Raw genomic sequence first — 16324 nt, forward strand, 5'->3', positions numbered from 1 at the left:
GAAGCCTCTTACAAAGATAAGTAATGTGATGAGGCCATTTTAAATTCTGATCAATAATGATACCCAGATATTTGACATACGTGGCTTCTTTCAAAGGTGGACATTTACAACTTTTGGGATCTAAACAATTTTCACTGTGTATTATTAGTCTATATTTATCGCTAAATTTTAAATTTTGAACACTGGCAGCTGTTAACGAAAAAGGAACTAAAGTTGATTTAGATATATTTAAAGAAAATTCATAGCTTTGCATTGGATCTAGAGGTGAATAGAATGAACCACTTCAACTTTTGTATGCATGCTCACGATAAGATCTGTCGTTATCCCTCATTAAGGAAATGTCTACGGCAAAGCTCACAAAACGCATTCTCTTCGATCTCGTAGACCGGCGGTTACCAACCTGTGGTCCGCGGACCTGGAATGATTTGAATGGGCTCCGCTGAACCAAGTTGTGTTTTAAAACGTTATTTCAACTGTAAGCTTAACTTCATCACGTTTGCCGATTTTTATCAGTTTTCTGGAATTTTTGTTTATCTCACAATTTAACAAGAATGGGTTGGCCTGAGGGATATCTCTTGGTTGCAAGTCTCGCGTACCTATTCGATATTTTTAGTTTTTTTTTTAATTCTAATCTTCGGGGCCCAACTTTTAACTGTGTCCCCTGTTCAGAATACAGCAACGATAAAAAAAAATCGAGAATTCAATCCATTTCTCGCTCTCAGTGACTTTGTAACAACACATATTGATGAACTCTCCTCCAATATATTTGAAACACATTTTTAGTAATTAACATTAAAATTGTAAGACATGCAATGGAAAAAGCAATTGTATGAAAAAGGTCATCTTGGCGACAAATAATAGTTTCCCATTCAAAAAAAAAAAAAGGAAGTGGGGCTGTTGGAATTATTAGATTTATCTTTTGATTCGGCTCCCTATGAAGTCCCTGTTGTAATCTCAGTTGCATGCATCACCTATAGAGGGTGAATCGTAAGTAATGTCATTAATTCACTGGGTCATTCTTTGAGATATTTCAAACAAAAGACTTAATGCAATTTTGCTCCCTTTTACTTCTTTTGGAGATAAAAATTGTTTTATATCAAACATTTCATAGCGTGTTTTGGGAAAGTCATTGATTTAATTCCCAATACCTCAGTAAATGTATTATAATAATACATTATTGAAAAAAAATAGTTTTGTCCTTTAAATGTAACATTGAAAAATTTCTGTTCTGAACGAAACGGTACATTTGTTCGGATAAAATTTCTACACATTTAAAAGACAAAACTAAAATTCTTTCAATCATTCATTATCATAATTCATAGCTCTCTTAAACTAACTGAGCATATTGGGAATTAAATCAATAACTTTCCCAAAACACGCTATGAAATGTTTCATATAAAACAATTTTTCTTCGAAAAGGAAGCAAAAACGAGCAAAATTATATTAATTTTTTTTTGTTTCAAACATCTCAAAGAATAACCCCCTCAGATTGAAGAATGTGATTCCAAAATTCGCTCAGTCCATTTGACCATTTTTATGATTTAAACATATTATGATTTTTGAGCTCTCTATCATTAGGCCTATATTTTAAGCGTGTTTTTTTTTTCAAAACAAAGCCAATTCTTGTCTAAAAGTTTGTGTTATTGTGCATGTCACTTGAAAACTCGCTCAGTCCGTAGACCGGTGGATAAAAGAACTAGTCCTGTCATTTTATAAAATGGACTTAACGTGTTTTGAAATCACACTCTTCAATTGAGCCAGACTTAGCAAAGCAACATCAACCAGTCCGCTCATAGTGTTATGGTAAGTTTAAACAACTGGTTTCATTTTTCACAGCAAAGACATAATTTAATATATTGCAAAATGACTTTGTATTTTTGTATTTTAAAATTTTAATCAGAAGGTACGAGGAAAATTGAAATTTAATATCGATGTTAATCTTTTAAAAATTCACTACATTACTTAAATATTTAAACATGATTACCAACCTAAATTATACAAAACATTTTTGGGGTCTGGTAAAATGAAATATCAGTTAAAAGGAGTCATTAAAAATGTTGAGAAACACTGCCATAGATGCTTATGATTATTCTAATTCATTCACTGAATCACACATTCACGCACCGAGTCATACACTCAATAACTGAATCAGCAATCACTCACTGAATGATACGTTTGATACATCTCCAATGCAATATTGAAGAAGTGCAACTGATTTGTTTCGGTTAGCTTTCCAGTTCTGTTCTGATTGGAGCTGTTTTCTGTAACAACGAAGTAATTTTGTATAAATATTTTATTCGGTCTCCTAGTTGGTAGTAATGTCTCCTCCACTTCTTATCCGAGTTTGATGTCGGACATTCTCCGTGGTCCGTCAGAATATCCCTATTACTCCACAGCTAGTGAGAGCATCATTTGCCACGTCGGGATTGGAGAGCGTTCCTCTGGGAGCACTACTGCTTTGTGACTGCTATCGACCCACAAATCATCTCACTTCAGCCTTGTTCTCTCCCTCCCATTACAGAGAACTGTTTCTGCGATGTCATTTCTGTGGAACAGATCTCTTCAAAAGAATGAATTTGGTATGTGAATTCTGCTGACCAACAAATTTCTATTAGATCATTTCATAAGTAATGTCAGTTTTTTAAGTTTGGCGTTTTTCGAGACTTTAATGATGTTCTTTAGTTGGCAATGCAATTTACAGGACGCTATGGTTATTACTGTGTATTTTGTGCATCTAACAGTCACTTATTAATACAAAAAATATAAAATAGAGGTGATAAGTTTATAAAATTCCTTCTCAGAACGAATCAAATTCTTGCACATTTAGGGGACAAAACTGAAATTCTTTCAATCATTTATTATCATAATACACTGCTCTCTTAAATTGACTGAGCTTATTGGGAATTAAATCAATTGCTTTCACAAAATTTTGTATGAAATGTTTCATATAAAACAGTTTTTATCCCGAAAAGGAAGAAACAACGAGCAAAATTGCAATAAACGCTATTGTTTGAAATATCTCAAATAATAACCTCCTGAAATTAATGACATTAGTTATGGTTCACCCTCTATATGTGCCATGTAAAATTCCATCTTGCTCATGTATAATATTTCTTGAGTGTTGTAGGTATAATTAACATCCATTATTACTTCTTATTATTAATTTGTGTGGCTCTTGAATTTCATTTACTAATTTCCTTCTTGGCTGTAGAGTTGTTGGAAGAATAATTAGCACATTTCATTTTATTTTTTAGTATTTAATTTATATCTGACACTTTTGTTTGCCTAACTCTTGACCTTTTACAATATTCTTAGGGAGATATTAAATTAGCTTTACCTATTTTAATATTGAGCTTTTGATTGTTTGTACTTTTAATATTACGTTTTATAATAAATTGTTAATATTTATTTGTACATTACTGTATTCTTTTGTTTGTGGCTGGGTGGAAGAGGAGGTCTGTTTGCCTTATCTCGACCAGAATAAATAAATAACTAAATAAATCAGTCAATAAATCAATCAACAATCAATTAGTAAATAAATAAGTAAATAAATCAATGATTGAGTGAATGAATAAATAAATACATGAGTGAATGAATATATAAATAAATGACTGAGCGAGTGAATAAATAAATAAATAAATAAATAAATCAGTCAATAAACCAGTCAACAACCAATCAGTAAATAAATAAGTAAATAAATCAATGATTGAGTGAATGAATAAATAAGTGAGTGAATGAATATAAAAATAAATTACTCAACGAGTGAATAATTAAATGAGTAAATAAATAAATGAGTGAATAAATAAATAAATTAATTAATTAATAAGTGAATGAATAAACAAATGAATGAATAAATAAATAAGGGAATGAATGAATAAATCAATAAATAAGTGAATCAATAAATTTGTAAGTGAATGAATAAATATATAAGTGAATAAATAAATATATAAGTGAATGAATACATATATAAGTGAATGAATACATATATAAGTGAATGAATAAATAAATAAATGACTGAATGAATAAATAAACAAGTGAATTAATACATACATAAATTGAGTGAATGAATGAATAAATAAATTGAGTGAATGAATGAATAAATAAACTGAGTGAATGAATGAATGAATAAATAAATGACTGAATAAATGAATAAATGAGCGAATAAATAAATGAGTGAGTGCATAAATAAATAAATGGTTGAGTAAATAAATGAGTGAGTGAATAAATAAATGGTTGAGTAAATAAATGAGTGAATAAATAAATGAATGAGTGGATAAATAAATAAATAAATGAGTGAGTGAATAAATAAATAAATAAATAAATGAATGAGTGAATGAACAAAGACATAAATTGACTGAATGAATGAATAAATAAATGAGTGAATAAATAACTGAATAAATAAATAAATTAATGAGTGGATAAAATAAACGAGTAAATGAATGAATGAATAAATAAATAAGTAAATGAGTGAATAAATGAATAAATAATTAAGTGAATGAATGAATAAAATGAGTGAATGAATAAATAAATAGTCAATAATTGAATGAATAAATGTATAAATAAGTAAATAAATTACTGAATGAATGAATAAATAAATAAATAAATAAATAAATAAATAAATAAACGAGTGAATGAATAAAATAAAATAAAAATGTAATTTTGTTTCCCATTACTGAGGATCGAGCACATGTTGAGATACCTACTTTACTGCTGAAAAGTTACTCAGCAATACGTTCCTTTAATTGCGTTGAAACTGTGTGTTAACCTGTTGGGGACATTTTTCCGAAGGGAATTAATCAACACATAATATCCCTTATTGCTGCCTGAATTTGCAGATTACGTTGCCTATTGTACACCATTGCGGACGGTTCTGCATTGCACCAAGACTCACGCTTTTATTACGATGGTGATGGGTTATTGGAGACGTGATAACTGTGTCAGAATAAACATGGGTACCCACAAATATTCTGCCCAAACATTCTCTTCCCCCTCCCTCCCACAAATAGAACTCTAAACTTTAGTATTGGAACCCTAGTTTCTGTCGTGGGAACCCTTTGCACGGTGTCGATTCTACCAGATGCGGTGTGGATATTTGAAGGGGAATCTGTAAAGAAACTGAAACGGGTCGGAAGTATTGAAAAAAAAAATGAAGTGGAATTAGGTGCAGAGTGATGGGGCGACATCTTGTTAGCGCGTGATTTGTGGGCCTCATCCTGTCCATCGCTTTGCTAGTGGTTTGTGATTCTTGGCATCATTACGGCATGCCAGACAGAGAGCAGAGGTCTTCGAACGGCGCGAAAGGGGCTTAATTGGAGTCCGAAAGCAAATGAGACATCCGTGACGTAGCCTACACTTCACTCTCACTTTCTGGACCAATTGGAAGGAAGGTCATTGACCTATATAACATTTGTTTTCAGATCAATTCAGTGGAAATTATTTATATATTTTTTATTCAAATTTAGAAAGATACCAAAGTGTGAACTCCTCTGTAAGGAAAATGAAAGTGTAAAAAGAAAAAACTTGACAATGTAGTTGGACCATTGTATTGTCCGTCTAAGACATGGTGTTAAAAACATTAAATGTTTTGAGAGCTGGTAGTATTCATGGAAACAAGGAAAAAGTCTAGGGGAGATCGGGGCAAGTTCGACATTAGGGGCAACTTCGTCATAGCATTTGTTTCGAAGACCTGAGGAAATAAGGGCTTGTTCAGAAAGTAGTGTATTGAGAAAACATGGCCTCTTGTGTGGTATGGAGAGATAGTTGCAGATCTGACAGGTAAATATATTTTTTTAACTCATGGCTTATTGTAATTATGATGTTAAATATCTTAAAGAACCCGTAACGATAACACTGACGATATTAGTGAGTGGCATCATTATTTAGAACGACTAAATCTGTATCTGACTATGAGCTTGGCAAGCTGGTTCCAAGCCCCTAGTAAGGGTACTGATTAATAATTTTTTTCTTGCCAATTGGGGCAACTTCGGCAGCAAGCTGCCGATCTTGCCCCATGGAAAAGAGGAAGAGAATAGTGTTTCTGTATTGTTTGTTAACTATATAAAATAAGTAATTATAACATTTAAAGTAATTTAAAGCAATTATTCGAAGGTCACTCTAAAAGTAATGCACAATATTTTAAAATTACATTTTGTCCTATAGCTAAACTATTTTCACAGAACGTAGATACATCCTTTAGGAATAAAATGTCACTTTTCCACATAATCCCTGTTCCTTTCAACTGCATTACTCCACATTGGAACAAGGTCTTGTATATATGCACGATAAAAGTCTGAACCACCACGTTTGAGCCACTCTTTAGCAGCTTGCACGAGGGAGTCGTCATCTTCAGAATTTTTCCACGAAGAGTTTCCTTCAGTTTACCAAAGAGATGATAATCGCATGGTACCAGATCAGGACTGTAAGGCGGGTGTTTCAGTGTTGTCCATCCAAGTTTTCTGATCTGGTCTGTGATCTTATGACTGACATGTGACCGTGCGTTGTCGTGCCATAGCAGAACATCCTGCTTCTCCCGATGTGGTCGAACACGGCTCAGTCGAGCTTGAAGTTTCTTGACAGTTGCCACATACACGTCAGAATTAATGGTGGTTCCGTATGGCATGATGTCCACAAGCAAGAGCCCTTCTGAATTGTAAAACACAGTAGCCATAACTTTTTTCTGCTGAAGGCGCAGTTTTGAATTTCTTTTTCTTTGGTGAATTAGCATAATGCCACTCCATTGTCTACCTCTTTGTCTCCGGTTGAAAATGTTGGAGCCATGTTTCATCTCCTTTCACAATTCTTGCAAGAAAGTCATCTCCACCATTCTCATACTTGTCCAAAAGTTCCCTGAACATATTTTTCGGTTCCTTTGTGGGCTTCTGTCAACATCCTCGGAACCCACCTGGCACAAACCTTGGAGTGACAATTCTTTCACTGATACTCGTTTGTCAGCCACAACCATGTTGTCAAAACGCTGCACATTATCAGGACTTCGTGCAGTGCAGGGTCTGCCGCTGCGAGGAGTATCCCGAATATTGGCTTGTCCTCTTTCACCAGATAATCTGCTTGCCCACCGACTAACCGTACTGCAATCGACAGCTGCATCTCCATACACCTTTTTCAACATCTTGTGAATTTTTCCCACAGTCTCGTTTTCACAGCACAGGAACTCGATAACAGCACGTTGCTTCTGACGAATGTCAAGTACAGCAACCATCTTGAAGGAGTGCTATCATGGAGCCACTAACGAGAACGACTTAAATTAAAAATTAATATAAACGGGAAGGCCGTATCTAAGGCCTCCATAAATTGCAAAGGTGTAGAATAAAAAATAAATTTAAAAAATGTTCTGCATTACTTTTTGGAGTGACTCTCGTACACTTTAGTTGTCTATTTATTACCAGTTAAATGATTCTAAATAACAAGTGGAAAACTGAAAACAAATATGACCAGGACGCATTCAAGAAAGCTCTATGTGAGCACAATAAGACAAGGTAAACCTGACATCTGCCGAAAAAATTATGGAGTGCCATGAACTACACTTCAGTATTCGCTGAAAGTAGATCTTTCAGCACCAGGTGTATAAAATAAAGTCAGGTTTAAAAGAGTGTTTGCTTCAGATATGGCTGGAAATTTGAAGCAGCATGCAATCAATCTGCAGAAAATGTTTTTCGGGAAGTCTAGAGTGGAATTTCGAAGATTAGCCTTCGGATTTGCAGAATCCAGTCATGTAGAGCATCCTTTCAACACAAATCAGAAGATGGCTGGATCTGCCTGACTTGAGGCTTTCATGAAGTCAAAAAACAATCTAAACAAAGATTAGCCACACATATGATGGACATATGAACATGTACAGACATGAAAAATTTATTTGGACACTTCATTTCTGATATGTTCAGATGTTAAATTTAGTCCTATGAGAGTTTATGTTGTAAATGAAATCTGAACTCGGAAATAAGCTGTTTTGTTACTGACGAAGTTGCCCCAGAGTGCGGGGCAACTTCGGCAAATGTAGCGTCTTTAATTTATTTTTATTTTTAATTCAATGCTTCACTTTTTTGTAAATTCTGATCCATATACATAATATAAATATATCAAGTGTATTTATCATTAAGATTTTGAAACATAAATTGTCTTTTTATTGTACTTATGTGAGTGTTTAGCTTAACGTGACGAACTTGCCCCGACCTCCCCTAATAAACAGGGTGTTAAAATTAATATCGTCCGAGATATGAGTGCTTGTTCACCAGCATCATAGGAGGTGTTCGGTGTGATTTCCATTCATTGTAACGCATTCTTCTACCCTACGTTAGGGAATCACACCTTGTTACTATTTTATTTACTGCATCTCCGATATAATACTCTTTGTTTATCCAATAAGAAACACGCTAAGACTTCACATTACAAGATACTTTGTTCTTACCATGCCAATTAAACCCCTGTTTCGTTCAAAATTTCAGATTAATATTATTTTATTATGAGAATAGAATAATTTTTATTTAGAAATTGTCGTTTTGTTATGGCAGTACGTAAAATTATGTACGCAATCTGTGTGTAAATTTTTGCACTCTTGTAATTTGGCTTACGGCTTGTACTAGCAATAAATCTACTCCTGCAAAAATATCCACTTTACACACAACTTTCATAAACCACATTGTTGTGCATGTGGATACTACAGAAAGCAAGGTTATGGTATTGTAAAAAGAATAATATACAGAGCGAATAAAAAGCATGTAACAATGCTTGTAACTTACTTATTTCTAATTTTATGAAGAAACTATTTATACAAAAGTTGTAGGTATCAAAGGAGGACTATTTCGAACATGTTTTCAAATACTATGCATTTCATTTATAAAGTGTGTACCAATGAGTCTGTTTTTTTTTTTTTAAATAGCACCATGTACTTAGTTCTCCATTTTTGGATTCTCCAGTCTCAGTACATACAAAATCATAATTTTTGCAATTTATAAACTATTCTTTTGTAAAAAAAAATACTTCTTTTGATGGCAGTGTATGTGTACTGAATAAAGGAAAATTTTAATGCTTCAGTACCGGTACGTCAATTTGAGGAGGCCTTGGAGTAAACAATTGGAGACAAAAGCTAATAGTAACAAGTGAAAAAACTAATAAAAACAATTGAATAACAATATTAATATTATTTATTAAAACTTATAATTTAGAAAATACACATTGTAGGATATGCACCACTAAAATTTGACTGCAATAGCAATGCAATACATGGATTTTGAAGCAAAAAAAAAAACAGTAGAACCAAAATTAGCATTATTATGTTGTATTACGTGTTGATTTCAGTTCACAAAATGTGCTCGAAATGGCCCCTATTTACTGCCAAAAATACATAAATTTGTGTTTGAATTTGTTTAATTTTTAACCATTGTTATTCAATTGTTTCTATTAGCTTTCGTCTGCAATTGTTTAATCCAAAGCCTCCTCAGATTGATGTACTGAAACATTAAAATTTCCCTTTATTCAGTATTTAATACATTGACATCAAAGGAGGTAATTTCTTACAAAAGAATAATTGATAAGTACTGAGGCCTGAAGAATCCAAAAATGGGGGAATAAGTACATGGTGCCATTTAAAAAAAAAGACTCATTGGCACATACTTTATAATTGAAAAGCATAGTACTTGAAAATATGTTCAAAATATTCCTTCTTTGATACCCTACAACTTTTGTATAAATAGTTTCTTCATAAAATTAGAAATAAAAAAGTTACCAGCATTGTTACATACTTCGTACTCACTCCGTATAGCCTATTCCATTTTAAAGACAAATATGAGTAATTTGTTTTATAACTGTTCAAAATAAGTCATATTTTTATAGGTTTACTAAGAAATTGTAGTAGTAGGAAGTAAAATGTAATCTGTATATCTGATACTGTGTTTTTATAAAAATTTAAGGAATGAGTCATGTATTAAATACGTATTTTATTCATTTGTGTCATATGAGTTATCAGTGGTAATCTGTTAAAGTTAGCACATGTAATGACAAATATTTCACCTCTATTTTTTCTGACATAGCTTTACCAGTAAAATAATAGGAAAAAAATGTAAATATCCGTATTATATGGTAATAAAATAGAGACCAATATTTTTTTCCCGGAGTAATAAAATAATAACAAACGAAAACAAAATTGTTAGCCTAGTACCAGGCGCAGATATCACAAAGAAAAGTTTAGATCAACTTATGTCATACAATTGAAAACACGAGTATATACATATGTACATTATCATGATAAGTTATGCATAATTTAATTCAGAAACAAAATATTAATTGATAATGATACTGCAGACCTCTGGCGGTAAAGAGAGAAAAATGTCTGCCCTAAATCTCTTTCATTCACAGTCCTATATGTAGAGATAACTTTCCGACGCATGTGTACGAGGTGCAAACATTGAAAATACTTCATAAATGAAATCTAGAATAAGATGACAAGAGCCAGTATTTTCGGTGGTAACCGCTAAACTCACATCTATTAACTGCTTAACGTGTTAAATAAAACTGACGTTTTCAGTATTTTAGTTGTTGACTGTATTTCTTTGTTATTTCCAGGAAAACTTGCAACAGTTGCAAGTGTCCGAGGGAGGCGCATGACGTATACCACGAGGAATGGGTCAACGTGCGGGACCGTCTTGGGTTCAAACCCCCCACCGACCCCGACCGCCGATCATCCCGAGAGAAGAGCATTTCAGAAGGATTCTCGTGGGTACCTCCTGGCCTACCTAGCGCAAAGGTCTGTAACAGGGAATAAACAGGTCACATCTTGATTATTAGGCCTAGATACAGGATGAGCAAAGTTTCTCTATACCGCCACACGTCAATTCTGTCGGCTAGGGGCGCTTGAAAACTGGATACTGTTAGAACCAAGGCACATGGCAGTAACGTGCGAGAATTTTACAAAGAATAGGTCCTTTTGTATGTTCTAACGTTCGTGGCTGTAGAGGAATACGGCGATTGTCGCTGTCAGTGCCGCCTTTGGGTGAGTACGAACGACTGGCACTCCCATTTAAAGGGGCCCAGATCTTGAAAAGTAGTGGACATTTTAAGTTTCGGTTTTTTACTTCATTCTGTGAAATTTACTCTTTCCTACGGTATATGTAACACACACTACTCACTTATAAAGTTTTTTTTAATGATCCGCGCCATTTGCAGCTGCGATGTACTAAAAATTTTTAAGGTCGCCTTGAAAAGTAGTGAACTTTTCATTTTTGGATTTTTAGTGCATTATTATATTCTCTGAAATATCCTCTTTCCAACGGTATATGAAACTATTTTTTTATAACAGTAGGCCTATAGGAAAAATTTAATATCGTAAGTAGTGAAAATTTTCAGTTATGGTTTTTTATTGCATTTTACCGTATTCTCTTTCTAACTATATGAGAAACAGGTATTTTTGTAACAATCCGACTTATGCCTCTGGGATTTAGGTACTAAAAATGTTAATCATTTTCCGCAAGTTTATATTTTCTGTAGAAAATTAGCTTTTCTCAATTTATACGTCAGAATTACTTTTAACTTTCAGAGAACATACATTATCGCTTAATGCATGACTTAACACGGACAATTTTATGAAATTGGAATTTACAAAAGAGTTAACCCTAAAAATGTATCAACAATAATATTCAAATTTGCATTACAATGAAAAATTCTAATTTCGAGATTAAATTATAATATTAAAAAGAAAAAAAAAAACCCTCTTATATTAAGGCTAAAAGTTGCAGGAATAAACATTAACAGTCTTACTAATAAAAACTCTATATACAGACGTTTAACTTTCTTATACTTATACAATGAGTAGCTCGTTTATAAGTCGTGGTTAAATTCCTTACTAATAATCACTACATACGTCGTGTATAACAGTATAACTGTTGCACAGCTACGTCATAGTTTCGTCATTACTTCGTTACGAAAGGTAATAGAATATCTGAGGTTCTCTATTGCATCCGGTAGAGCGCTGTAGTGTGGCCTGTTAAGTATCGATAGTACAACTGGCTCTAATCGATTACCACACTACATTTTGGTCAAAGAGTACAAGCTACAGCAATATTATTCTAATAATTCTACGACCTTTGGTTTGGTCTTCTGTGGTTACAAGGTAACCATCATCATAAAATGACAGTCGATACGAACAGCTGTTAGCGGGGCGGCCATTTTTTCGCTATATACAATGCTTAAACAAGGAGTTTCGTGTATATAACTACTGCAAAGCAATTCCCATTGTATAGTTACAGCCTGTTTATACGTCCATAGCTTATTCACGGTTTATTAGTAACGTTTTCTGTCTCAACTCTGCATAAGTCTCGTATAAAAACTATACACGGTTTATTAGTAAGACTGTAAAAATTTAATTTCTGTGCTGTCAGTAGTTTCTCAGAAAAGGTGCATTAAAGCTCTTTAATTTAACACAGGTTAAGATAGGAAGGTCCTAGTTGTCTTAATTCTCATGTGAGTTTACGGTTACTTGTGGGCTTTTCTGCTCTGCAAAATTTACGTAAGCCCTTAATTGGGACGCTGTGATTGAAGTGACACAAATGAACTCGCACAAGGGTTAAAATGAGGCCCAGGAACCCTTGCAAGCACGCGCACTCATGTATCTTTCAGCTTATTCTCCCTCCTTCTCCCTTATACCGTGTGTTAATTTCTAAACTTCTCAGCTTGTATAATTTTGTATGTGCCAGAGGATTTTGAGGAAAAATACGTCAGTTTAGTTTTCGAGAGGGAAGTTTGAAAACACTGCTGACTGAATTTTCTGTTTCACCTCTTCACGTCCCCCCCATATTTACTAAAAATTTTACCCCTCTCTTCAGACATATTATTTTAAATAGTATGATAATTCCTATGCGTACGATGAATCCTCGGCCTCATCTAGCTGTCACCAATTCCATCGACGTTAAATAGCCTAGTAGTTGATACAGCCAACTAAAAAAAAAAACGAAAAACCCTATGCGTCTACCAAACAAAAATATTCGATCCATCCGTTTCTAAGATATAACTAGAAACGTATGCTATCGCTTTCATAATAGCATTGCACTATCAGTATGCTAATATTATTGCTTGAAACTTCAGAAGACTTGTAGCAATACTAACAAAATTATTCATGTTTTAATCAACAAAATAGTCATTGTGGAAATACAAAAAGTAACAAATGAGAAACCCCATTGTTTATCCAGTACAGTGTTGTTTTTTATCACAGTGAAGTTTTATTTATTTTCTGCCTCAAATACTGTATTATTATATTTGTAAGCCTTTTAAATTTTGAAGCGAATTCTGAATGACCTTATATTTTAAATTATCATGGCACATCGCGTTGACAAGATGCAAAACTTCCTGAGAAGCAGAATATTATCATAAATACAATATAACTTTTCTGTGTTAAAATTGCCTTGACATCTGAACAAAAGTACGTATGATTAATAAAATCGTCTCAAAATAATTCGACAATATCCTTGAGATATGAACAGAAGTACGATTCATAAAATCATCTCAAAATCATTTCGCAATATCCTTGACATATGAACAGAAGTAGGATTCATAAAATTATTTCGGAATCATTTCACAGTTTCCTTAGTGTATGATCACAGGTACGATCCATAAAATCATCTCAAAATCGTTTTACATTTTCCTTGACATATGAACAGAACTACGATTCAGAAAATCATCTCAAAACCATTTCACAATTTCCTCCACATATGAACAGTAACATGATCCATAAAATCATCTCAAAATCATTTCACAATATCCTTGAGATATGAACAGAAGTACGATTCATAAAATCATCTCAAAATTTCGTTGATATATGAACAGAAGTATGATTCATAAAATAATTTCAAAATCATTTCACAATTTTGTTGATATATGAACAGAAGTATGATTCATAAAATCATCTCAAAATCATTTTACAATTTCGTTGATATATGAACAGAAGTATGATTCATAAAATCATTTCAAAATCATTTCACAATTTTGTTCATATATGAACAGAAGTATGATTCAGAAAATCATCTCAAAATCATTTCACAATTTCGTTGATATATGAACAGAAGTATGATTCATAAAATCATTTCAAAATCATTTCACAATTTTGTTCATATATGAACAGAAGTATGATTCATAAAATCATCTCAAAATCATTTTACAATTTCGTTGATATATGAACAGAAGTATGATTCATAAAATCATCTAAAATTCATTTCACAGTTTCCTTGGTATATAAACAGAAGTATGATTCATAAAATCATCTCAAATTCATTTCACAATTTCGTTGATATATGAACAGAAGTATGATTCATAAAATCATTTCAAAATCATTTCACAATTTTGTTCATATATGAACAGAAGTATGATTCATAAAATCATCTCAAATTCATTTCACAGTTTCCTTGGTATATGAACAGAATTATGATTCATAATATCATCTCAAAATCATTTCACAATTTCTTTAACATGTGATTCAGAAAATCATCTCAAAATCATTTCACAATTTCTTTAACATGTGAACAGAAGTATGATTCATAAAATTGTCTCAAAATCATTTCACAGTTTCCTTGGTATATGAACAGAAGTATGATTCAGAAAATCATCTCAAAATCATTTCACAATTTCGTTGATATATGAACAGAAGTATGATTCATAAAATCATCTCAAAATCATTTCACAATTTCTTTAACATGTGAACAGAAGTACGATTCATAAAACTGTCTCAAAATCATTTCATAGTTTCCTTGGTATATGAACAGAAGTATGATTCAGAAAATCATCTCAAAATCATTTCACAATTTCGTTGATATATGAACAGAAGTGTGATTCATAAAGTCATCTCAAAATCATTGATATATGAACAGAAGTATGATTCATAAAATATCTCAAAATCATTTCACAATTTCGTTGATATACGAACAGAAGTATGATTCATAAAATTATCTCGAAATCATGTCACATATTTTTATAGATCATAATTTTCTTCATATGTCAAGGAAATTTAACACAGACCAGTTTTATTACGTTCCTGAAAATTTTTGTTCTCAGAACTTGCCAGCGAATGTCTGAATGGCTTCTGTAAATAATGAAGAATTGAAATTATTGCAATTTTCGTGTCATATCTGCTGAATATTCCCCATTATAATGTTAAATGATCATGGAATAAATAATCGCGATTATAATTATCAAATCATAATCTCTGAATAGTTCTCTAATTTTTAACAAAATTAGAAGTAAGTAATTTCATTCAGAATATTTTAGCAGTAGAATCGTAGATTCGGATGACCGTAGACTGAGTACGAAGCTATTAAGAGACTCGGAGGATGGAAGCAAGATTCTCTTGCAACTAAACTGTCTTTTATGTAAGAACGAGTACATAGCATTCCTTGTCTGCTGGGGCGTTCTGGAAGACCAGTAGCTGCCGATTAACACGATCTTGATAGCGCTCAGCTGAAAGAGACCTTTCTGTTCTCCAGTTCTCTCTCATGTTTCTGTTATTTTTTCAAAGTTCTTTATTAACTTCTAATCTAAATCTTAAAGACATGTCGGAAAAGTTTTATACCATTCCCAACAGCTAGGTCAACAGAGCTTAACATTAATTCGAAATGAAAATCCATATAGACCTTTAGATTAATCGTGTGCGCCGTATGTTCAAGAAAGTAACGGTTACTTTATAATTACTTAGTTACGTTGTATGCATGGGTAAAGTGCTTACTTTCGAAATTACAGGCTGTATTTATAATGGTTTTAGGCGTAATAGATCAACTATTGACCAGATATTTTGTATTCGACAGATAATGGAGAAAAATGGGAGTATAAGGGTAGAGTGCATCAGTTATTCATAGATTTCAAAAAGGCATATGACTCGATTAAGAGAGATGTTTTATATGATATTCTGATTGAATTTGGTATTCCCAACAAACTAGTTCGATTAATTAAAATGTGTCTCAGTGAAACATACAACAGAGTTTGTATAAGTCAGTTTCTGTCATATGCGTTTCCAATTCACTGTGGGCTAAAGCAAGGAGATGCACTATCACCTTTACTTTTTAACTTTGCTCTAGAGTATGCCATTAGGAAAGTCCAGGATAACAGAGAGGGTTTGGAATTGAACGGGTTACATCAGCTGCTTGTCTATGCGGATGACGTGAATATGTTAGGAGAAAATCCACAAACGATTAGAGAAAACACGGGAATTTTACTGGAAGCAAGTAAAGAGATAGGTTTGGAAGTAAATCCCGGAAACACAAAGTATATGATTATGTCTCGTGACGAGAATATCGTACGAAATGGAAATATAAAAATTGGAAATTTATCTTTTGAA

General features: G+C 32.8%; 1 protein-coding gene across 5 annotated transcripts in view; it reads left to right on the plus strand.

The window, feature by feature from the left end:
• Lmpt (four and a half LIM domains protein limpet) overlaps nucleotides 1–16324 on the plus strand; it is a 964594-nt gene that overhangs the window by 546200 nt on the left and 402070 nt on the right. For all 5 annotated transcript variants that reach the window (XM_069832785.1, XM_069832782.1, XM_069832786.1 and 2 more), the window contains one exon: nucleotides 10576–10756. In XM_069832785.1, coding sequence (XP_069688886.1) covers nucleotides 10576–10756 — 181 coding nt within the window. The remainder of the gene's footprint in view (nucleotides 1–10575; nucleotides 10757–16324) is intronic.

This window comes from Periplaneta americana, chromosome 8, assembly GCF_040183065.1.
Source record: "Periplaneta americana isolate PAMFEO1 chromosome 8, P.americana_PAMFEO1_priV1, whole genome shotgun sequence".
NCBI lineage: Eukaryota > Metazoa > Arthropoda > Insecta > Blattodea > Blattidae > Periplaneta > Periplaneta americana.